Raw genomic sequence first — 25,128 nt, 5'->3', positions numbered from 1 at the left:
GAATCAAAAGGAATCTAGAGCCGGCGCCGCGGCTCACTAGGCTAATCCTCTGCTTAGTGGCGCCGGCACACTGGGTTCTAGTCCCGGTCGAGGCGCCAGATTCTGTCCTGGTTGCCCCTCTTCCAGTCCAGCTCTCTGCTGTGGCCCGGGAGTGCAGTGGAGGATGGCCCAAGTGCTTGGGCCCTGCACCCCATGGGAGACCAGGAGAAGCACCTGGCTCCTGGCTTCGGATCAGCACGATGCGCCAGCCACAGCAGCCATTGGAGGGTGAACCAACGGCAAAGGAAGACCTTTCTCTCTCTCTCTCTCTCACTGTCCACTCTGCCTGTCAAGAAAAGAAAAAAAAAGGAATCTAGAAAAAAGTGTGGAGGAAAATGTACAAATGGGTAGTTCACCATCCATGGGGAAATCTCCAGTATGGATATGTATGGTTAGAAGTCAGCAATTACAGCTATATCAACCAAGAATGCCCAATCTGTTTGGAACATCTGTAATCCATATCTGTGGGGGGATAATGTGGAAGATAACCAAGAAAATATGATGTATCTGTGTTTTTAGCATTCTGACCATTTTTTAGAGATGCAGCCAAGAATACAGCTAACTTCATTAGTGAAAGGAGATCTGAGATGAGGACCTTAGCAAACACCCTGACTGTGGGAGAAATTATTATGCTCCACTGTGGGTAGGGGAAAGGGAAACAGGCTGTGGCCCAGGAAGGCTTTGCTAAGTAGGTGCCATATTCCACCACAATTAGAGTGTTTGCTGAACTGAGTTATAGTTCCAAGGAACAGTAACACAGTATTCTTGCCCTTGATAAGGAGAAAATCAGTTGTCAGGGATCTCAGAGGTCTTTCTGGCTCACTTCAGAGCCACAATCTTTGCATATCTAGCATCCCTTTAAACCCCAGACTTCTGCTTTTGCCAGTGGCCATTGGAGGTTGGGATTTTTGTTGTTTGCTCAAATTAGCAAGTATCAATTTTTGTGGGACCCAAAAGTGGTAATATTGTTTGAATTATGTGTATAGAAACAACATGAGAAGGTGCCTGGAGCAGAGGCTTTTAGGGATACATGTTTCTCCTTACTCTGCAAATGTTAAGTGAATTCTGGAAAAGACACCCTCTTGTGGTCATTTGCTTTCTGTTACATTCTTTTTTTTTTTTTTTTTTCCCAGAAGGGATGATTAAACTTTATTTTTCTCACTCATTTTCCACTTAAAATGTTTAAATGTAGTTTTTTTTAATTTTTATTTTTTATTTAATGAATGCATTTTTACATAGATAGAACTTTAGGAATATAGTAGTTCTTTCCCTCACACTCCCCACCCCTCTCCCCTCCCATCTCCCATTCCCTCTCCCATCTCCTTTTTTATTATGGATCATTTTTAGTATGACTATATACAGAGGACCAACTCTGTTAAAAATAAAGGAGGGAATAAGAAATGGAGGAGGTAGTCTAAAACTGTAAAACAGTATAGTTCTACATACAGGCATGTAGACTTACCTCTCAGGGTACAGCCTAAGAACTAATCATGGGGCTCCAAACCCATAAGAATTGGAGGTATAAACACCATCTTCACTGTTACAATGTTCATATTCAATGATGAAGGCAACGGATAAATGGTCCAAGTTTAAAAGGGACATAAATAACATCAAGTATCCGGTAAAAATAATAGAATTAAAAAAGGAAGGAAGGACCAACATGGGAAACAGTCCACACAGCAGACTCCTAGAATGACTTTCACAGTTAATAACACTCTGACCTCAGAATCAACCCATAATGCTTCCTGGTCCGGCTGAAAGGCCTGCAGGAGCATTGGAGCATGGAAAGACAAGACTGTGGAAAAAAAGAAAATCCTACACGGAGGATCTCTGTGAGACCTCCGAGGCAAGAAAGGGTCATCAAAGGAGCAGACACTCTTCTCCAGGGAGAGGAGAACATCCACTTTGCTTATGGCCGAGTCTAAATACCTATGGGGTCTGTGATCACAAAAAGCTTCCATAGCCTTGGCAGCCCATGACAAGAGCCTCACATGATCACTGACATAAAAAAGTGTCAGTTGTTAAAGGAACAACAGTAGTCGCTGTGTACTTGCTCCCCAGGTAGGACCTCTGTCTCTATTGAATTGTAATATGAGAATTATGGAAATTCTCTCCCCAGACTGTACTCTATATATCGTGTATGGGTGTGGGGGCAAATTGTTGAAATCTGTTACATTCTCTTGATGAGCATTTGTTCTGATTACGAATAGATCCGTGTGTAGTTAAGATTTATATAATCTTTCTGTATTCCAGGATAATAAAATGTAGGAAAGGCATTCACTACAATCCTTCTTCTTTTATTGCTAAAACTTTATTCCAAATAAATTATCTTTTGAAGTCTCATCAATAAATAGAAGTGAGTCATGTTAGGATGGAGTTACATTGTCTGTCTGACTGCTATGAATCTCTTGGTTGGAGCCTGTGGTCCTTCCTCTCATGCAGGGTAGCCTTTGAGAGAATTTTTTGCATAAGAATATGTATATTAAGGGGTCCATACAAATGTTCATTGCTGCCAGGAAGAGAGTTGTCTCTTTAGCAATAAACAATTGGTTTTGTATTCTGCAGTCAGTCTTATTGTTGGTTTGACTTTGAGTATAGGGGACTCTGGCAAAATGAAAGGGAGCAAAACACACAAAGAAGATAGCCACGATGATAAATACTTTACCTTCTAGCCTCTTCTTGGTTTTGCTGTCCTTACTTTTGGACCTTCTGTAAGAGTGGTACACCTTTTTGGCAATCACCACATAAAACAGAAGCATCAGGACAAAAACAGTCCAGAAAACAAACTGGGATATGTCATTTGCCACTTGATGCCATTTCAGTCCCAAAGGACCCTTGAGGGAGGCACACTTTTTCACAGAGGATGGCGTTGCTTCCTTGTTGCTCAAGATCATATTGGGCAGAGAGATGAAGAACCAAAGGGTCCAGATGAGGATTGAGACCGTTTTGGCAAAAATAGGCTTTTTAAGGAAAAACGTCCTGAAAGGTCGGATGATCTTGAGGAACCTGTCGAAGGCTATGAAGCCCAGCAGCGTGATGCTGACGTACATGGACTCGTAGAAGACCACGGCAGAGAAGCGGCACACGAAAGCTCTCAGCTGCCAGGCTCCCAGATGTGAGTCAGAGAGGATTTTGAAAGGGAGCATGAGTGTCATGATCAGGTCAGCCACCAGTATGTTCTTGAGGTAGACGATGAAGGTGGAGGAGCTGGGGACGTGAACAAACACCCACAGGGCCAAGGAGTTCAGCAGGATGCCCGTGAAGAAAACCCCGGTGTAGAGGGCGGGGAACACCAGCTGTGTTATCCGAGTGTCTCTGGGGCACTGCTCAGACCCGTTGAAGTCCTGCACCCACGTGACGTTCATTATGAAGATTTCCAGTGCCGGCTGTTAAACACACACACACACACACACGGAAAAAGATCTGTAAATGCTAGTTTTTAGAGACACACTTTAGGTTTGTCACATAGTAATACCCTTTTCAACCCCCTCAGTGGATTTCTGGAGAAGGCCAAGTTTCTGGTCACAATTTTTAAAGGACGTCATAAACATTGGGTCCTTTTAATAGTACCGTAACTTTCACACCCTCGTGAAATCCAAATAACAGGTTCTACCTCATTCACAAGTGCTACTTTTAACATGGCAGGAAAGCGAAGCTCCCTTTAAGAGACAATCACGCAGGGCATATTGCTGTACATTATGCAATTCCAGATGCACACAACCTGTGATTTGCTGACCGTTAACTTTAAAGCAATTGTTTTTCTTAAGCATATTCCGCCTTTCATAAGCAAGCACACTCAGAGTAAAAACTGAAGGTCACCTTTGTTTGGAAGAGTCCCAGGTCTGTGTCTTCTGCTGGTGGCAGTCATTCGTGCAGCCCACAAAGGACATGTGAGGCAAGCACTCTGCTCTCTTATACTGGGTGTCCTTCCTCTTTTTCATTTGTGTAATGTGGTCCATAGGAACCTCCTCCTAGTCAAGCCTTTACAGAATTGGCTAATAGGCACTTTTAGTTCAAACTTAACATATACTTAGTGTACTGTGTCTTGAGTACATGAGTTTATTTGCATTTTCTCATAAAAACTTTTCTGAAGTTTATTTCCCTGATCTACATGTTCAATGAATTTATATTTTTAAAATATTTATTTGAAAGGCAGTGCATCGGAGAGAGAGCTGGAGAGATGGAAACAGAGACAGTCTTCTATCTGCAGGTGCTCTCTCCAAATGACCTGAGCAGCCGAGGCTGCACCAGGCTGAAGCCAGAAGCCAGGAACTCTATCCTGCTCTCCCACTTGGGTCCCAGGGCCCAAAAACCTGGGCCATCATCAGCTACCTTCCCATGTGCCTTAGCAGGGAGCTAAATCAGAAGCAGAACAGCTGAGACTTGAACCAATGCTATACGGGATGCTGGCATTGCAAGTGCTGGCCTAACCCACCGTATCGTATTCTGGCCCCGGTGAATTTTTTGAGCATCCCTTCTCTATGATTATAAGAAATATGAAGATGAAGAAAATAGCCCCAAATCACAACCAACTCAGAGAATAAGACTTGATTCTAACACCAGATGGAATCATGTTCTGCTTCCTTGTTGACTGGGTTTTCCAGAAATTTGTCTTTGGGAAGATAGCCTGTTTATTTCTGTCAACTTTTGGCTTATTTTTTGTTCCTGGGATCTCTGAGGGATAACATGATATATTTTCTAAGTGGTGAGGTTTATTAAATCCAGATTTTTTTGGGGGGGTAGGAATCCTAGATCCACCAGTCACTTAGATTATAGATAAAGGATTTAACAGCTCTGTGTCTTAGTTCTTCATCTGTGTACTGGGTTTGAGGATACCTTTCTACTTCATAGAATTGTTGAGAGAATGAACTGATTGCCTTGACTGGTGCCAGGTACATAGGAAGCACTAGAAAATGTTAGCTGCTCACTGCTATGGTGAGTGAATTGCAGATACAAGCGGAAGTGTTCTACTGTTTCACTATTAGGAATCCACTTTTGGAAATATTTTCTGGATTTGATGTTGTATTTGAAGTGCAGACAGCTTCAGGGATTTGACCAGTAGGCTTTGGCTCAAAGTCTATGATATTTTGTCTTTAAATCTTGCAAAGTAGAAAATTGTTGTCCATGACAAAAATGCTTGCGAGGTTGATAAAGGGAAAGAGGAAATCAGCAGGTCTCATAGCGGGTGTGGAGTTCTCCCTGGTGAGTTTAACTTCCTGTTTCTCGCCACAGGTTTTACCAAAAAGTTGGACTAGACTGTGGTATTGGTTAATGAGAAATGTTTATATGATTTGACTTGGGATTCTGAGAATAAAAATTCCATATTCCCCCCAGACATTTTAAAATATGAACTAATGATTTTGGTTGGTACTACCCCAAGGTGCCATAGTGTGAAAATTTCTGTTTGACTCAAATAAATTGATTTTTGGGAGTATAGATTCAAGATTTCATGAAGGTACTGGTATGTCATAACATCACTTTTGTCTCTGTTTTAGAAAGATTTATTTATTTGAAAGAGTGGCAGAGAGAATGAGGGAGGGAAGGAGAGAGAAAGAGAAATATATTTTCCATCTGCTGGTTCACTCTCCAAATGGCCACAATGGGTAAGGCTGGTTTAGGCTGAAGCCAGGAGCCAGGAACTCCATCTGGGTCTCTCACATGGATAGCAGGAGCCCAAGCACTTGGCCATCATCCAGTGCCTTCCCACTCTCATCTGCAGGGAGCTGGATTGGAAGCAAAATGACTAGGACTCAAACTGGTACTCTGTTATGGGATGCTAGCATCTCAAGCAGCAGGTTAACTGGCAGTGCCACCATGCCAGCCCTAAACATACATCATTGTTTGTTTCACTAGACGAAGTAAAAACAAAGCTTTTTATTTTTGCTTTTTAAGTAGAGAAATGTAGCCTTTATATAATTAATTATGAGTTTTCCCACCATCTCAAATCCATTATCTAGAAGATGAAAGTTCAGAATAGTTTTGCTTTATACAAGGGGAATTCTGTACAGGATAATTTCATAATATGAAAACTGGAAATCACATTTCAGTGAAATTTCAAAATGCCAGCACAGGAAACTTTCGAAAGAGGAACCAACCAGTTTATAGTGTTCATTTTCAGAATCACGAAAATGTATTTTCAGTGTGGTAGGTTTCAAAGTGTGTGTAGTAAATATTCAACATGCCTCTCATTAATCTCTTTTCAAGCTCTGTATGTATTAGCTGATTTTCTCATAGCAGTGTCAGCACCCCTGGTGGGTGGGGTGATCGTTGGCCCTAGAGGGTGCATCTGAGTGGCTACTCAGCGGAGTGATTAGGTGCACTGTCTCATGAGCCTGATGGCCTGGGATCAATTATTTTTTCAACTTTTATTTTCTTGTGGCCTTTGGCAAGTTATTTATTCTTTCTGTGAAATGATTGCCTTTCTTTTTACAGTGGAAACAAATAGTAGTGTTTGCTTCACATGGTTCTCAAGAGAATATAATGAGTTAATTTTTCACCAAGTATTTAGAATCATGCCTGTCCTATGTTAAGTTTCTTGTGAAATGAGTTAAAACTGGAATACCATAAATGTCTCAGAATATGTCATCCAAGACAAAAGAGAAGACTCAAAAGAGACAGTGAAAGTCCCAGAAACTAGAAACGTGCCAGATGCAACTAACTTAGATTTAAAATCCTATTGGGCTCTAAGGAAATATAATGAAAGTCAATTCAGTCACGCTAACTATATATTCTACGTGATCATAATACTTAAAAATTACAAAAACCCTCAGATATTGGTTCCATTTAGATTTGAGAATATTGAAATGCAGAAGTTAAGCAGTTTTCCCCTAGTCACGGAACCCATGACCAGTGTAGACCCACTGTCCACGTTTGGACCTTGGTTCATCCTCCTGCCTCGCAGAAGCCGCAGAGCTGGTAAAGATGTGCTCATTTCACAGATCCTGGGAGTTCCTGACAGATGCATGAGAAGGATAATCCACCAGGAAGTAAAATGGGCTTGTGAAACTTTGCGCCACAAAATGGGCTTTGAGTTTGCAAGCTTAAGTTAGTTTAAAGTAGTGTGATCAGGAAGGAATCCAAGAAAACATACTGTGAGGTCGTAGGAATTAGTCTACCAGAGGGGAATCAACTTCTGTTTCCACTTCTAGTCTTTGCAGTTGTTTACTTGAACCAAAGTGAAGTTCAGGGATTTCTATTGAAGGAATAAACATTATCTCAGAAGGTGAGGGAAGTGCTTGCTTTCACTGGGTGTAAAAGTCACAGTGACAGCCCCTGTACTCTACAAGAGACTTTGACTTCCCATCAAAGAATACCATGGCTCTTTATTTCATGATGTGAAATTGCTTTAAATATTCCATGCAGGAGTAAGCTGAAGTCACCATGCATTATGTAATTTAACAGTAAAACTAGCAATCTGTTTATGTAAAGAAATAAATATTAGAAAATCTCCATATGTAACTAGAAATAGGCAATAGGTTTACAGTATTATCTTAAACACTTAATATGTAGTTTCAAATTATTTACTGTAAAAGGAAAACATGTTTGTAGAAATTCAAATAGAAATGTGTGTATAGTAGAAAGTGAACGTTAATCCCCCTTACATATGAGTACATATCAATTTATATGTTTACATATATAATTACATTTTATTTACATGTTGAATCTTTGTTTCATTCCATGTTAGTATGTGAAAATTGACCAAACAGAAAAAGAAATACATATGTATTTACCATTAATAAGTGCAATGAAAATACATAAACTTATCATAATTTAGTTTTACTGTTACCTCTGTGCATTTTGGTGTTTTTTTTTTCCTAATTTTTCTCTGTTAGAAACAGTGTTTTATAGAGCATACATGTTTGTGTATTTAGGACATTTATTGCAACATACTTGTTTGAAGTGTCCTATAAATTAAAAGTTGTACATCAGAATATTAAGTGATATTTTCAGATATTTTCAGATTCCAGGTTTGTAACAATTTATAGTCTTTTACAGAGTGGGATTCTCCAACACTGTTATTAAAAATTTTGTAGATCAGTTAGAAACAAATAGGTGAAAAAAAGCTAGGTTATATAAATTTACTTGCTTATTCATGAGGGTATGCATCTTTTCGGAGTTTTATTGACAATCTCTATTTCCCCTAAATACTGTCTTCTCATGCCCTCTCATGTAACAAACACTAGGTTGTTTCTCAGTCCCTGCTGAGTAGTAAGGTGTACAGGTTCAGACTTTCAGTTCACACTGGCAGCGTTCTAATTCCACCACGCCTGCTGCCAACAGCATTGATCACAGTGTTTTCATTGCAAAGCTGCTTCAACACCCAGGTGCTTTTTCTGTGAAGAGTTTTCTTCCCCTTTTTAAGGACTCTTCCTCAAGTTGGCAGTCTTCTGCTACAGAGTCAAAAATACTTTGCAGGTTGTACCATTACAACAAACTCAGCCTTGTTGTGGTCGCATGAGAGGAGCCATAGATAAAACATGAATGGACATGGTTGTGTTGTAGTAAACTATGATTTGTCTACACTGAGATTTGAATTAAATACAAATTTCATGTGACCCAAGATTGTATTTGCTGTTTGATCCCCACTCCCAAGTCATTTAAAGATACAAAACATTTTTAGATCACAGCCTGTACAACCAGTGAGGGGCTGGGAATTGGCCCGTGGGCTATAGTTTGCCAGTGCCTGCTTTAGACTTTATCTTTGAGAAACTACCAAAGAAAATCATAACTAGCATCCTTATGTCTTATAAGCTATGGCACCTATATTTTGTTGTCTCATATTCTGAGCTTTTCAATTCTGTGACAGAGTCTACACGTTGTCTGCACTTTTATAAAAATTAAAAAGTTACTGTGAAATCTGGAGTTGATTAATGCATGTTAATACACCTAAAGCCATAGATAGTTACCTGCTCATGTATATTGAGCACTCCAGGTGTTGATATCTCAGACTGTCTTGAGTGGTTTCAGTTTGATATTTGATGTAGGAGTATATGTTGCCTAATGACTATGAATAAAGAAGTCTCAACAAACTATGGTTTAGTTTAGTGTGAAGTGTTCAATTTTGGTAGATACCTATAAAGCGTAGGTAATAGCAAACACTTGGCAGTTTTCTTTACGAAACTACGGTAATAACACCCACCCTACAGTTGCCCAGTATCTGGTCTCCGTGTCCCCATGAGGTGATGATCAGTTTTAGTCCATACACCACCCCTGACTTGGAAGCATTTAGCAGTGGATCTGCACTTCATTTTTTAATATGCAAAATAAGTTTAAACCAATCTAGTTGATTTCTAGATTCTCATCCAGGTCCAAGATCCTGGTATTCTCACAGAACATCCAAATTTATGCAGAAAAAAACTGCTGTTTGTCCCAGCAGTATATAGAATATGTGTCTTTGTGATGCAAGGCTCTGTATGCCTCTCCACTGACATCCAGTGGCTCTTTTGTAGGCTGTGTTAGAAAAGGAAGTACAGCTGTTTGAGACATAATACCTTTTGGGGGAATTAAAGGAGTTTGGATTTGTACTGAAATTTAATTCAACAGAAATGATGATGAGTTTGGATAAATCTATTAAGTTCACCGTGACCCACTGTCTTTTGGCACTGCATTTAGGTGTTAATGTCTATGCATCGTTGGGTTTGAGAATCACCTCTGAGGATCATAAATAGAGATAAACGATGTGGACTTGCACATCTAGGTGTTATATGTTTTGCTTATGTTAAAAATGCTGAATGTGGCTTGCATGAATTCTGAGTGCCACATCTGATCTGTGTATTTGCATGTGAACTACCTGAGGGGAGATGGCATCTTCAGAAGAGGTTTGACAGAGTAACAAGTAGTAAAACAGTGTTGGCAGACATCTTTTCTTAAAAACAGGTTTGATGTTTGGTACAGTTGTATTGGGAGGTAAGTCCTGATGTCTAATATCTTTGAACACAGAAATCCAAACATAGTATGATTTCAGGTTTAATATAACTTTTTAATGCAATACACACAAATACAGTAGGTAATTCCAAACTGTTCAGTCACTTTCTTTTTAGTAGTTCATATTGAGCCACCCTGTAATCAGATTGAATTTGTTGTTTCACTAAGGGGAAATGTTCATTAACTCAAGTAGCAGGTATTTTCTAGAAGCAGATTAATGAAGAAAAGCATCAGTGATATTGCATCTGTTGAAGTTGTCAATGTATTAGTAAAACCTCTTTCTCTAGTGATAAGGAAATATTCATAATTGTTTTAATATTGGGTATCATAAAAGTAATTGTTCATTTAATGACTTCATTTGGTATTTCTAGTGTTTATTAGAAAATTATTATTTAAATATATTTTAATGAACATTTAAACATTTTTCTGATCAAATACTATTTCAATTAGTTTGTATTTTGTAGGCTTTTGCTAAATATTAAAAGTTAGTAGTTGTTATTCTTTGTATAATTCACTTAAATTTCTTTAATAAGTATCACTTTAGATCAGGATTTGGTTAACTCACTGGGATTAGTAAGTTTCATTTTTGGTTAGAAGATTACATAGGGTTTATCCTTCTTCCTCAGTTAATTATAAAAAAAGAAATTGATCTATGATGTACTTAAAAATTACAGTAGATATTTTCATATGATTTTCTGCTTTGTCAAACCTGCAAGTCATGAATTATGTGCCGTTTTGCGTGCAGCACAGCAGTAGGGTCTGGTTGGTTTTGCTGTGCAGCTGTAGGTTAGGTTATGTTTCCACACTTTATGATAGCTTTTAGTAGTGGGAAAGTCTTTTGTGACTTGCTTCAAGAGCCATTATCACTAGTTCACCTACTACCTAGTCAGTGTTAATAGTTTTTCTGAGTGCTTTCTTTGAAGGAGTCTGAACACTAACAGGTAGTTCTTTTATTTACATTGGAGTCTCTTCGCTTGGGTCACCACCATCCTGTCCCTTTTTCCTGTTTTCTTGGGATGGAGATGTTGCAGAATTGGGATATTTCATCATGCTCATCAAAGAATTTCTGAAGGACTTGCATAGGAAAAAGTAGATGAAGGGATCCAGGCATGCGTTTAAGGAAGTTAGCCACAGAGTGCTCTCTTTCACGTAGAACAGAGCGTTCTCGGCAGTGCAGTCAAAGACATCCCGGGTTTGGCTCAGAGTGTAGGGAATTCTGGCAAAATGGAAAGGAACAAAGCAAATAAAGAATACAGCAATAATAATGAAAACTTTGACATTCACCTTTTTCCTGGGGGCTTTGCCTGCACCCCTTGTTCTTACGTATGACTTGTACAGTTCTTTGGTAATGAGTGTGTAACATACAATGACAATTAAAAAATTAATCCAGAAAATGACTTGACAGATATAATTGACTATTTCATGCCATACCAGACCAAACTCTGATTTGAGGAAAGAGCATTTCTTCACGTTTGTGTTCCTTGGTCTCTTGTTGGTCAAAATCATGTTGGGCAACGAGAGTAAGAACATGAATGCCCAGATTACGACCGAGAGTATCTTAGCCCCCAGGAGGTTGGTGGGGTTGGATGTTTTAAATGGTTGGGTGGTCTTCTGGTAGCGATCGATAGTGATCAGTCCTAGGAACGAAATGCTGATGTACATTGTGAAGTAAAATACTACTGAGGTTACTTGACACACAAAGGTTCTTAGTGGTCCCGTCCCCAGTTTGGCATCACTGAGAATTTTGAATGGAAAAGTCAGAATCATAAGAAGATCGGAAATGACCGTGTTTTTAAGAAAAATAATGAAGTTGGATTTACTGCGGATTTGAAAGAAAATCCTCATTGCCAGGCTGTTTGTGATGAGTCCTGTGAAAAACAGCAGAGTGTAGAGCAGTGGAAAGAGGACCTGGGTGATCTTATAATCTCTGGCACAGACACTGCTGTTCCCTGGCACAGAGGTGAGGTTGTCCGTGGCTTGCATTTCTTCTTTGCTACCTGGAGGAGGAGAGGGAGGGAGGGGATGGTTATTATCAGTCCCAGGTAGTTGATTCTGTTGTTATTGCTATAAATTCTCTCAGACACAGTCTGCTCTTTAAATTCAAGCTTCTAGTCTTGAGTTGCAGTGAGAAGGAACGCAGAAAACGGATTCTAACTCTTTCTTGTTGGCACATGTTGCACCTCTAGCAAAGTAAAATGGTGTAGAGCACACTACCTGGGGATAGAAATGTTTTGCATTTCTTATATGTTGAACGTTTGCCTCATCAACACATTTTGATGCTAGACAAAATCCACCTATGTTAATATATAAAAGCTAGAAGAGCTATTTGGGTTACACTTTGTTCTTTGCCGGCTTCATTCACTTCTATGCCTTTTAACTTTTCAGTTTCCAGAATCACTTTTCTTACACCTTCCTTACCCCTAGGCTTCATCTCTTGTAACATCAAAGCTTCAAATGAAAAATGGCTGATAATTTCCCATTCGATTTTCAAAGTAAAAATATGGAAAAAGAGTGGTGTTAAGTCACTCTTGAGAAATTTATTAAATAAATAGAACACTGAATTAGAACTAAAAATGCAGAGGCGTATTTGGAAGACATCCATTCTTTTCTCTTGCTCAGTCATCCATTCAGAATCGACCTCACAGAAACTCATTGTTTAGCTCCAAATATCTTAACCCATGCATATCGTATTTCCAACTTTGCACAGTGCATCTGAAGTTACCGTGTACATTTTGAGCTTGGTTCAGTATAAAATATAAGACAAAAAATGAGGAGATGGCCTGCATTATGAGAGTCTCAGTTGATATTCCTCAAATCAGCCAGAGCATACTTTCTAGGTTGATGAAGTATCTAATGGTAGCCAAAAGAAATCACCAAAACCATATCTGACTCCTGTTATAGATTATTACCACAACAGGCAGCTAGAAAGAAAGCTAATAATTGAATATGCTATCTGGCTTAGGAGCTCTGAAATGTGAAGTGAAATTTTTAATGTCTGTAATTCATTAATGACAAACAGAAATTGATTCTTCAACTATGTCTCCTAATAACTGGACACAGTAATGGTGACATTACACATACAAATTTGAAAGCAAAACTTCCATGTAAAATGAAAAATAAAGGTAGCACTCAGCTCTCCAAAATGTTAACAGTTCTTTGTCACACCTTTTAATCACTGAAAGCAAGGCAGCTAAGAACTTTTTGTCACACAAGTATAGCTTTCATTTTCTGCACCTGTTTCACTCAATATTTTATCGATACAAGATCACTGATTTTAACTTTCCTTGCTATTGCTGTTTGCTCTCAGTTCATTCTCTGACAGTTTTGGAAATTCTGCTTTGTCCATGCTTATTTTGCATGGACTGTAAATTATTTAACAAATACTCTTGTTATTGAGAATTTTAGCTCTGTATTCGAAGTTCATTTTATGCTTAAAGTAAAATGAATATATAAATTTTATTTCCATGCTTTGAATATTTAATGAAGAGCTTAATTAATGATTGTCTCTGGTACCATTAGTATGACTTACATTTTAGTTCTTATTTCAAGCATTGATATTGTTATTTAATTGCATTGCTATTGGAATTTTAAGAAAAATCTGGAAAAACGTACTCACACATCATAGTGTAAATGCATATATTTGTCAATTACTTCTAGATAGAACATTACCTGATTGCTCTGTTGATTCTGAAGGATTTGAAAGTATCCAGTAAGTGGTAGTTAATGCAACCTGCAGAGAGGCTTCTGGTATTTTCCATTCACTGTCTTAGTTTAGTTTCCACACCATTTTATGGTTAAAATAAAAATTTGCTGGTTTCATCAAGAAGTCTTGAGTGTTCTAGAAAGAAATAGAGGGAGAAAGAGAGAGGGCTTCACAATCAGATTACCTTGAAACACTGTAGACTGGAAGCTCTGGAGACACTGTTTCCATCTGTCTGCTTTTAGGACTTCTGCTTTTTTATTTCCTGGGAAATGTGGGGCAAGGATGGCTGAGAAGACACATTTTAAAAGGCAGTTTAAAATCTTCCAGCTTTTTACTGAAACCTGCCATAGAGTTGATGATTTAAAACTTGGACTTCCTTTGGTTATTTTCCACACAAATGTTCATCCAAGTTGAGATCCAGCCTTCAAAGTGTGCTTCCTGGAGAAGGTTGCAAGCTTGCTTTCTAAAATGGTTATTTACCTGAAAACAAATTGTGCTAAGCTTTGCATGATGCATTACCTTCCAAGAAATAATTAAATTAACCCCAAATGTGTGCTGGTTGGGGTGGTAAGTCTCTTCCCCCTTGTTTTTCTCCTGGTTAATAATAACATTATTTTAAATCTGTGTTTGATTAACTCCTTTGTAGACCAAACAGTTTCCTCTCATTATAAATGATCAGATTACAAAATTACATTAGAAAAGAACAGTTGTATCCATAGCCTGCTTTTCTTGAATAGAGTTTAAACATCAGTATTTTTGTGTATTTCTTTTTACCTAGTTTTAAAGTTAGGGGAAAATTAATATACCATTAAATTAAAGCATCCATGGATCACTTTTATATATATTTCTTTAGCTTTTAAACCAAAAAAGCCTAAAGAGAGGATAGGGATAAAATTGGAGGGTAACATCTGTTGCTGTTTCACCTTTATATAAATGTTACTGTGCAGTTGCAGGCACAATATCTTGAACGATAATGTTCTTCCCTGGCAGTAGAACTGTTTGAATAGATTCCTTTGCTACCATCACATTTCAGTTACCACTTCTGAGTGTTGAGTAGGTGTATCTCTGCGTGTGTTACGTATCTCCATCAGTGATTCTCAGAGTACTGAGCAGCCGCTCAGCATCACCTGAAAGCTTGTTAGAAATACAGGTTCATGGGTACCAGCCTAGCCTGGAGCCATCAGTCAGAAAATCTGGGATACCCCAAAGGTCAACCCCATCTGAATTTCAATAAGCATTCCTGGGATGGTCAGACACACCAAAAAGACTGCTGATTTAAATGGACATGAGGATTTTGTTGACATTAAGAATTTCAAATCAGTGTATGAATTTCAGTTATTTCAGTCATAATTTTCAGGAGTAATTCCCACCTGTTGGTCATTTAGAGGTGTTCGATATTAAACTCAAGAAATGCTTGTGTTTCTATTTTTAAACTAGACTATTGTAACCAAAAATTAATCAACCTTTCTCATTTGTTGGTTTGGATATTCAAAATTCTGCTTTTTAAAAGAGCCCTTAATGCTGTGGGTGTACTTTAGAATGATAATAGCCAACATTCGATTTCCTATGTGAGTCATGAATTACTATCTCAGCTGCTATCTGAAGGAGCAGCTCATGTTGTCCCCATCCTCTGGGTGAGGGGGAATGAGGAGCAGAGCTGTGCAGTGAATAGGAGAATGCATTCTAGCAGGTGCTGTCTGCGTACCTGTGTAGCATACAAGTATAGCTGCTGTGTGCCTGAGGCACTTCTCCATAGCCTCCACCACTCCACAGAGGCTCAGTGTGAGGGGGCGAATGCCCTGTGTGAATGGCTGTGTTTCTTTCAGTAAAATAATGGTTATACCATTTGTCTTGGCACCTATTTGTGAAGTATTAAGGATGTTTATGGTGGATATCTAGGATCTGCAATTGAAACAAGACTTAGGAAAGAAAATTGTGATTATTTTCAACAAATTTGCCATTACTGAAGGGAAACTGAATCAAGATGCTTGAATCATAATACCTTACTGAGAATTTGTGTTTCCAAATCAATAGGCATTTTTGAAGGATGAAAAGAGGACTCTAGTTCTTGTTGCAAAATAACTTTTTCTTTCTCCCACTTTTAACGCACACCTGTACACACCTGTCTGTGAACCCTCTCTGATAATATTTTCTCATTGGAGATCGACTGCCAGTTTCCTGCTGAAAGTGAATAAAATTTGCAAGCAGTGTGTCAGGTTGCAAAAGTATATGACCATGAATTAAAAGTAGAGTTAAGTTGTACAGTTTGACCTCATGAATAAATAGCAGCAACTCATAGAGTTTGCATTTGTGCTATTGAAACAGAACTAACTGATTTGGCTGAGTTCTCTGATCAAAATGGCTTTGACAAGTGAACAGAATACTTACTTTGAAGTGAGTTAATTGCTTTATTTATCTTACCAAGTCTGAAAGTATTAGTTTCAAATGAGATCACTCTGAACCATTCCTTGAAATGGTAGGACTCTGTGGTCCTTGTGGAACTAACTTTGGGCAGGAGGGTGAGATATTAAGACTTTGCTTAGTCTCTTTAGTTCTAACAGTTTGTTTGTAGATGTGATCATTTTGGCATTAATGAGCATTTGGATTGAGGACATGTGTTTTAGGAAGTGCATGCTTATGTCAGCTAGCTTGGTATTGTCCATCAGAGTATAGAAATGTAGGTTAGATACACAATAGATTCCCAAAATAATGAGTCCCCAGGCACTGGAGTATTTAGCAAGACAGAATGCTACCTCCTGTGATCCAGTTATCTGTCGTCTCTGTCTTTAGCATGTGGCTTGAAATCAGATGAACAGTATACATGTTCAACACTCCTGCCAGATTTGTTTAAATCTGGGAGTCCACACTGTGGACTGCAACAGAACAAAGATTTCCTGTGCAATGCAATTAAGTATGTCTCCAACTCAGGCATGGTCACTCATGGAAATATGCTGTGAATGTCCTTGTTCCTTTAACAGAGTCTCCTTTTCCATGCACACATCCATTCTTCCAACATAGCCCAAGGCTATTACTTATTGCTGATGGAACATTTATTTGAAGCCATTTTATTCTGGATAAGATGCACTTAGCTATCAGAGAATGATGTTTAAAGGCATCTTTTAAGTGTAAAATTTTTAGCTAAATAGCTTTTAAAAACTTTTGTATGAGGAGAGGTGTTATGTGCAGTTAACTTCGTGATATGTACTGGGTTTGCATTTGAATATTTGCATGTACAAACATTGAAGTATAAATTGCTGAATTTTGTTTTAATAAGTACAAGTACATCTACTTCATCTGTTTTTCCATTAGTGTTTTGAAGAAATTGGAAGCAGCATTCAATCTAATTTTGTTTTATTTCCTTTTATGTATGTTAGTTATTTCAAAACCCTAGGATTATTGGATTAATTCAATAAGGTGAAAGAAGAACACACAGTTCTGATAAGCTCATCATTGTTATCAATCACATCTTTATGAACATGCACCCACATTTGGGCAATGTTTGTAATCATTTGTTTTAAAGAAATGAAGATGACTTTAGAGCAGACCTAAATTCACTTTGTTCCTTTCCTTTTTAAAAAAGATTAATCTAAAAGGCAGAATGATACAGAGACAGAAACTGAGGGAGGGTTGGGGAGAGTGAGAGAGATCCACCTTCCATCCTCTAGTTCACTCTTCTTCTGCCTGCAACAGCAGGGGCCGGCCAAGCCAAAGCCAGGAGTTTCATCTGCGTCTCTGTTGTGAGTGGACCTAAGTACTTGGGCTGCCTTCCCAGATGCATTGCCAGGGAGCTCGATCAGAAGTGGAGTAGCTAGGACTGGAACCAGCACTCACATATGATGCCTGTGTCTCACTCTGTGGTTTAATCCATTACTCCACAATGCTGGCTTGTGTTTCTTCCTTCTAGGAATATTTGGCTCAAGAGACTAGCCTGCTAGGATTTTGGATGTGTATCCTCCTAGTTTCTTCATCAATTAAATGTAAAGTGTGAGTGTGAGGAAATATCTGGAGAAGGAAAGTAATTGAGCTGGAGGCTGAGGTTTCCAGAACTCAGTTTGCAGGGCAGGCAGACCACTCAGGCCAACGGCAAGAGGGGGGCCAGCATCTAAGAGGGAGCCTGGCTTTTCCTATAGGCTGTGCAGGTGGTTCTTTTTCTTGCCCAACAAATTCATCTTTCAGGAAATAAACAACAGAGCAATTTGTGATGCAGATTTCAGGTCTATGCAACTTGAGCATCTTTAAATTCCAACTTGAAAGAGTAGAAGTTATTAGTACTTTTGGAAAGAGTTGGTACATTTTCTTAGGTTGACTTTATTCTTCCTTGATATGAATTGCTATTGGAAGATTATACATTTTCTACTTTTACCAAAGAAAATAATCCTGATTTAAACAAATCTTGTAAGCTGCTGAAAAGCAGTAGGTTTAAAAATATTTCCGTAGCCTGTGTTTTGGCACAGTGGGTTAAGCTGCATGCCATTTGGAGTGCTGATTTCCATCCTGGCTGCTGCGCTTCCAATCCAGCTTCCTGGTAATGTGCCTGGGAAGGCCAGGAAGGATGGGTGAGTATTTGTGTTCCAGCCTGTAAGTAAAGGCAGGATGATGTCCTGTCTCCTGGCTTTGGCCTAGTTCAGACTGGGCTGCTGTGGCCATTTGAGGAGCAAACCGCAGATTGAAGATATCTTTCTCTATTATTCTTTCAAATAAATAATTAAACCTTAAAAAATAAATAAAATGTCTCTGCCTATCTACTTTGAAGGCTGGTGTAGTATCAGCATTCCTGATTTCTCAAAAAATATTAACCCTGGGAAACAAATACTGCCTGTCCATCCCACGTAGCCGTTTTCTACCCAGCTCCAGGCTGCTATGGCTTTTCAGTTCCTCCCTCTCTTGCTCATGACTTTGCTTTCAAGTCCAAATCCCTCAGCCTGTTAGGGCCAATAAACTGGTTTGAGTTCCTTTAAGGTTCTCATCTTTTTGCCTCCACATTTCTCTGTTTTTCATAATTTTCTTTCTTTCCCTGCAGTCAGGTAGGAAGACGGTCCATTCTTTCCTTCTTAACTCAGACAAGAGGCCATTGTCCCCTTTCTCCTTTATCAGATACCTGCTCTCCAATCTTGATATCTTATACAGTGACTTCTTTATTGGACACACAGCCTTGAAGTGAAAGTTGGAGGCTGACGATTCTACTAAAACTTTGACTTTCCTCTCAAGCTATTGTCCAACCCACCTCCTGGGAAATGTGGGTCACTTTCCCAGCTTTCACCATTTCACAATCACCTCTTACCTCAACCCCTGGCTTCCTGCTTGCTTCCCCTGCCTCTCTAGAGAAGCTTCTCTTTTGAGGTCCACACATGGTGTTTTTATGAACTCACTTGGAGGGTGGCATGCATTGTGATGCTGACTCCATTTGACACATTGCCGGTGGCCCTCCCCGACTTCGGCAACCCGATTGGCAGGGCTGCCTAGTAATGGTGAACATTAATAGTCCTGTATCTCAGCTGTCTTTGCTCTCCTAACCTAAAGAGAACCTGGAGGTTTTGCACCCCTCTCGGACTCAGCACAATGACCACGGAGCTGTCACTTCCATATCAGTGCCCTCCTGAGACCAAATATAGCACACACGTGACACATTTCCACCAGTGTCTCAAAGTTCTTATGCTTACAGGGGGATGTAAGAGCTCCATACCTGTGTGCCATACTCTTTTTTTATTCTAGTACGTTTTATCTAGTGGTCTGTCTTGGAGTCCAGTGAGACACGCATTCACTCTTCACATTCAGGAGCCTGAATCTGCCCCAGCTTCCTCCAGAGAGTTCTTGGTTTTAGTTCTCAGTATTTATACCTTTCACTGAGACTTAGTTTCCCCTGATTATTATTATTATTATTTTTTTCTCTGTAGCTTCCAGTCTGTCTCTGAATTCTCTCCTTTCTCAGCACTGAACTATCAGGTTAATTTTCCTACCCAAACTTGTTCTTACCTTCATCCCCACCCTATTCCATTAGCCATGCTTTTGGTCAGTAGTTCACTTATTCTGTATTAAATGCAAATCAGGTCCACAAATGGTAAGTGCCAACTCCGTACTTAAAAAGGAAATATGAAAACAAATTCAGAATCTTTCACAAAAGTTACAGTCTGGGGGAAGACAAGCATTAGAGAAATAACTAAGACTGAATCAATCACACTGTGAGAAACACTGCAAAGTCTCCTTTGCCTTCCTGCTCCTGTGGTGAGGGCCTTCAGTGAAAGTGAGAGACCCGATATTGTCCTTGTACACAGCATTGCAGCAAGTGAAATGGAGGCATTGAGAGTCTTGTAGGTGGCAGAAAAAGCAACAGCAGAGGAAGGAGCTGCCCAGGGTTTTTGAGACACACTGGGAGATGCAGGGCAGTATGGGTTTGGGGTGCATGTGAGAGAGGAGCAGAAGGCTGGGATATGAATTAGCAGTGAGCTCTGCATCCATTGGGCTCCTACACATTCACCATACTGTGTCAGTGTTTCTCTCACAACCCTACCAGGAAGGTGGCGTTATCTCCGTTTTTCAGACAATCTAAGACTCAGAGAGATTCCTTGTCCAGGATCGTGGCATTGGCAAGCGGCACCATTGGGGATGTAGTCAAAACCCTCTCCTGTCCCAGGCTTGGGCAGTGGTTGGCCCAGCATGGCCGTGCTTAGCCTGAGTGGTTGTGATGAGCACGTGGATCGTTCCAGAATGTCAGCCCCCATGTTTGGACCTCTGGCTCTGCAAAGATTACTTTTGTGACATTGACTCCATGACCCAGCTTGTATTTTCTCACAATTACTAGCACCTTGTCTTGCCCTAGCTAGAGAGTCTGTGAAGAATTACTGAATGGCTTTGCTACATCTCCTGCTCACCCACATGTCTGCATTAGGGACACTTGGCAATGTGCCTTCACTTTAAAAACGCCCGCCCGCCCAGCATATGACTGGCACTGCCTAAGTTTTGCTCAACTTTCCCAGCACCCTCCTGTTCCCTTCATAGGGCTCAGATACGCATGCCCCAGCAGACAAAAATAGGAATAGATTAGTAATCCTCTGTAACACCCTGAGCAAACCCCTCAGGTGTAGGAATCACTTCCCGTGTTGACTTTTCTCAGGAGGTTACATAAGATCAGCCACGGAGAGAAACTTATTCCTAGCTTTGTGTGTATGTGTGTGAATTTGAACACCTGACGCATTAAGAATTCTTGGTGGGGGGTAGTAGCAAAATAGATCAGCAGCATAATTATGGTAGAGTGCAACAATAGAGGAACCAGTGCGTCAGGATGTGGTAGCCTGAAGGCAAGCGTGTGGGAGGGGAAGAAACAGACGGAGAGCCAAGGAACAGAGTTGTGAGTCCTTATTTAAAAGCTGCAGAAGCAAAACACTGCTTTGTACTGAGCACACACATGAGTTCCTCCCACAGAAACGCTGCAGTTCTCCGAGTCTGCAGGTTCGGCTCGCTGTTGCGGTCATTATTAATTTTGAATGTGGTGGTGCAGTTTGGTTCCTTTCTCATGAAAACTCTTTGAGGATGCAGTACTGATAGGAAGCGTAAGCACTTGACCTAGCCAGAGAGACACAAAGAGTAAGAAAAGGAGATACTCCAGGATAGAGCTGCAAAGTGGACTAAGAAGAAAAGATCCAAGGGAGAAACGGATACAAAAACCAAAACCAAAACCAGGCACGAGAGAGAGAACACATCCCAGACTGCTGAACTGTGGCTAAGGAACATGTATAGTCATGTGCACATGATTTTTGTTAGGATGTGACTAAATCATTTCTTTCCCCAGGTGAGAAAAGCAACACAGGTAGTGCTTGGACTCATTGTGTGGGGGCGGGGGTGAGGAGGTGGTCCAGGAAGGAGCAGCAGTGGTATCAAAACTTGTTTGCATTTCCACCTATTTACTTCACACCTAATGAGACCTACACTCTTGATGGTTTCGTCATTTGGAAATAAATACCCATGCGTCTCATGCCATCGTGCTGGAAGTTAATGGACTATTTTCCTACAGGTATTGGAAGATCCTCACAAGATTCTTTTTTCCAAATGTAAAATATTTTACTGTTATATATATGTTCAAGGTTACTAGGCAAAAACTTTTTCATTAAGAATATGACTAGATAATGTTATGTGCTGCAAAATTAATACCATGTTTAACTTTAAACAAGGAAAAGTTTCTCAATAGCCAAAACTTACTCTGTAGTGTAGGCCCACATCAAATGCTTCTGTTAAGCCTTCAGGTCAGTTGACACTTTGTGTTTTTTACTTTAGCAGTTCCAAACTGGTGCAACAAGGGTGTTGCCAGTGGAGGCTGAGATGAGCTGAAAGGTGGTGGGTGGGCTGCCGCCCCGCCAGCCAGCGTGGAGGGAGGTGCTGTGGCTAGTGCACCCCAGGGAGGTGCCGTGCGATCCCACCCTGGCACACGGAGCTTTCAAAATGCATTTTCTGCTTTTTCAGGATGAATCCTCAAGTCATGAATGTAACCAGCGCACAATCCTTCTCTATGGAGTCGGCAAAGAGCGTGACGAAGCGAGGCATCAGCTGAAGAAGATTACCAAAGATATCCTGAAAATCCTGAATAAGAAGAGCACCACAGAGACCGGGGGTAAAGAACCTTCATGCGTTCGCTCCCATGACAGTGTCTTTGGTCTTCCCGCTTGGCACCGTCTTATCATGCTGTATGTCATGGCCACCAGAGTTTCCCCTCCCGAATGACTGTCACATTGGAATGTGAATAAGCACATTTAGATGTCAAGGCATTGCCCCCATTTATAGTAACCCTTGTGTTGGGATAGCATACTGCATAGGTCATTTTTATTCTCTGTTCTTTTGAATGCTTCCCAAATTACCTACAGTCCTAATGACAACTGAAGTGTTGAAGCATGGGTTAGAAATCCTTTACTCAGTCCCTTTCCCTCCTTCTCCTCCATCACTTTTCAAGCCAGGGGTTTGCTTTTACTCTGGGCACTCCCATCTGCATGTGAATTGAAAATCATGATAGTAGTTGCTGCTCTATGTGCCTTATTCAGGAGTGCACTGCTTTCCCAGGTGTGACAAGTAGGGAGGACTGCTTTTATCGCCAGGTGATTTCAAGTCAGAAAGAAAACTAGGTCTTTGCTCCATAAGGCCTTCTTGGAATACTTGTTCCCCATGTTTTTTACATGGGGGGAATCTACACTGTAGTTTTTACAGAGAAATGTGTCTTTATATTATGTCACCATGTTGTGTAATTGGAAATTTCTAATTATCCACTTCACCTTGGCCTAATTACTTTTGTCAAGGTTTGTTTATTTCATGAGGCGGTCATATGACTTCAAAGATGATATCGCCATATCCTGCCATTGGTGTTTATTGAATACTTCAATATCATAAAGAAGAAAGAAACTAGATCGGCCCAATGCATTTTTCCTGCACCTGGTACAAAGCGTTTATAGGAACCCGGCTGTGTTTTCAGTACAAAATCATTTTTTGCAGCTCTCCCCACAGGTGACCCAGTCTTTAGTAGGCTGAATTCCTAGAGCTTGACCGTATCTATATTCAGTCTTTCCTAAAGAAAAGGTGAGGTCTAAGTAATGCAAATAGAAAGTCTACAGGGGCCGGCATCTAGAAACTTGCCATGAGGGCCAACACATGCCTTGGCTTGGGGTTGCAGTCTGATGGCCTCATCGCATCCACAGTCCTGAGGACACAGTGGGGAAAGCCACCTCCTTGGGATTTTTGTCACACCCCCTAACTCCCGCCCATTGCCTGGTGAGGACCTTGTGCTGTGCTGGCTCCTTGAGGCCACAACCAAGTTGTGAGGAGGAAATGAAACTTGCTTGTTGGCCTGTCCGTATTGAGCTTGGAAAAGAGAGTGTTCTAAGAAAACTGTTTATCTGTTGTTTTCTGTCTCTCAGAGAAAAGAGGAAATGGGTTGTGTTTAGAAGACTGAATATAGAAACCCTGCACTAGCTACCAAAGAATATTTGAAACTTCTCCTGGTCCATTTGGATTGGCAAGACGCTATCTCCATTGGGAGCATGAGCTCCCTAATACATGTTTTATCTAAATTATTTTAGAGGCTCTTCCCAGAACGCATGGACTTGTTGATTTTTGAATGCTAAGAGGAGCGGGAAGGGGAAGGAAGCAACTTGTGTCCTTTCCTGAGAGTCGTCTTCCTTCCTTTACACTTTGTCCAAGCGCCAGACTATGGTCTGTCCTATCTTTGTACCAATCCCTCAAATAGGCATTTCTAGAACATGAGCTCACAAAGGGAAAATCGGTGATCTGCTGTGCCACTTTCTGCAGATGTCAATCATAGAAACACGACTGTGGCGTGACTTCATCGAAGAGGATTTTTGTCTATCTTTCATTTTAGATGTCTTCCATCAGAAAGATGCTAATAGGGGGTGCAGTGAGTTGCTTTGTGGGAAATACTCTTAATTTTTTATGACTTATTTGTTTACTTGAAAGGCAGAGTTACAGAGAGGCAGAGGTGGAGACAGGTTTTCCACCTGCTGGTTCACTTCACAAATGGTTGTAACGACTGGAGATTGGCCTTTCCAAAGCCAGGAGCTAGGAGCTTCTTCTGGGTCTCCCACAGGGAGGCAGGGGCCCGAGGACTTGGGCCATCTTCTACTGCTTTCCCAGGTGTGTTAGCAGGGAGCTGGATCTGAAGTGGAGTAGCCAGGGACTCGAACTGGCACCCACATGGGATTCTGGCAGTGCAGGCGGTGGCTTCACTGTTATGACACAGTGCCAATACTCTTAATTTTAAATCCTACTTAAAACTTAGTGTATGCACCAGAAGCTAGCTGACTGTAATTCAAATGAGGGGAAATGTTGCGCTTTTTGTTTTGTTTTGTTTTGTTTTAACAAAAAAAGTCTGATAAGGAGAGCAGGGCCTGTGTTAGCATTTATTTGATTTCTTAGAACTTATAAAAGTAAAATTTGGAGGCATCTACCCATTAAGAGTGTCGTCAGACCAGACAGACCCTGCCTAGGGACGTTTGTAATCTTAAGATTTGAATCACATTTCCAGCTGAACACGATCAGACTTCTTTTTATGTTTGTATTACCAGTCATCTTTTCTGGATGTCAGTGGTATGTCTTTTGAAAACATTGATGGGCTTTACTATATTAATCTCAAATTAATTATATATTATAGTCATTAGTCTGAAGAACAAAACTGTCAAGACTTAAATATTTATTTTTGAAATGGAAGCCAAAGTGAAGCCAGCAAAGACCAATAATATGTTATAAAAGCAAATCAACAACAGATAAGGAATGTCTAGGTACTGTGACTGTGTTATTACTTATGTGAATATCATTGAAGTAGATAATAAATTCATGGATAGCCAACGCTGGTTTCTCACATTCCTTCTTTAAAATGAATGGAAATTATAAGAGAAAATACAATTATATTGTTTTCTAGGAGGTTTTAGACATTAGCTGTGCATAGGTACATCAGAAAGTTCTTCACTGAA

General features: G+C 40.1%; 3 protein-coding genes across 5 annotated transcripts in view; 1 reads left to right on the top strand and 2 right to left on the bottom strand.

Moving 5' to 3' along the window:
* Positions 1 to 25,128, top strand: part of MED12L (mediator complex subunit 12L) — a 347,645-nt gene that overhangs the window by 242,388 nt on the left and 80,129 nt on the right. For all 3 annotated transcript variants that reach the window (XM_062213038.1, XM_062213029.1, XM_062213048.1), the window contains one exon: positions 22,121 to 22,268. In XM_062213038.1, coding sequence (XP_062069022.1) covers positions 22,121 to 22,268 — 148 coding nt within the window. The remainder of the gene's footprint in view (positions 1 to 22,120; positions 22,269 to 25,128) is intronic.
* Positions 1,516 to 3,912, bottom strand: P2RY13 (purinergic receptor P2Y13). Its single transcript, XM_062213094.1, has 2 exons — positions 3,859 to 3,912; positions 1,516 to 3,425 (listed from the first exon to the last, which is right to left on the bottom strand). Exon 2 carries the CDS (start codon positions 3,402 to 3,404, stop codon positions 2,406 to 2,408), a length of 999 nt encoding a protein of 332 aa, XP_062069078.1. The 5' UTR covers positions 3,405 to 3,425; positions 3,859 to 3,912; the 3' UTR covers positions 1,516 to 2,405.
* Positions 10,918 to 11,946, bottom strand: P2RY12 (purinergic receptor P2Y12). Its single transcript, XM_062213067.1, has one exon. It carries the CDS (start codon positions 11,944 to 11,946, stop codon positions 10,918 to 10,920), a length of 1,029 nt encoding a protein of 342 aa, XP_062069051.1.

Source organism: Lepus europaeus, chromosome 2 (assembly GCF_033115175.1).
Source record: "Lepus europaeus isolate LE1 chromosome 2, mLepTim1.pri, whole genome shotgun sequence".
Taxonomy (NCBI): Eukaryota; Metazoa; Chordata; class Mammalia; order Lagomorpha; family Leporidae; genus Lepus; species Lepus europaeus.
This window is presented reverse-complemented; position numbering and strand designations above follow the sequence as displayed.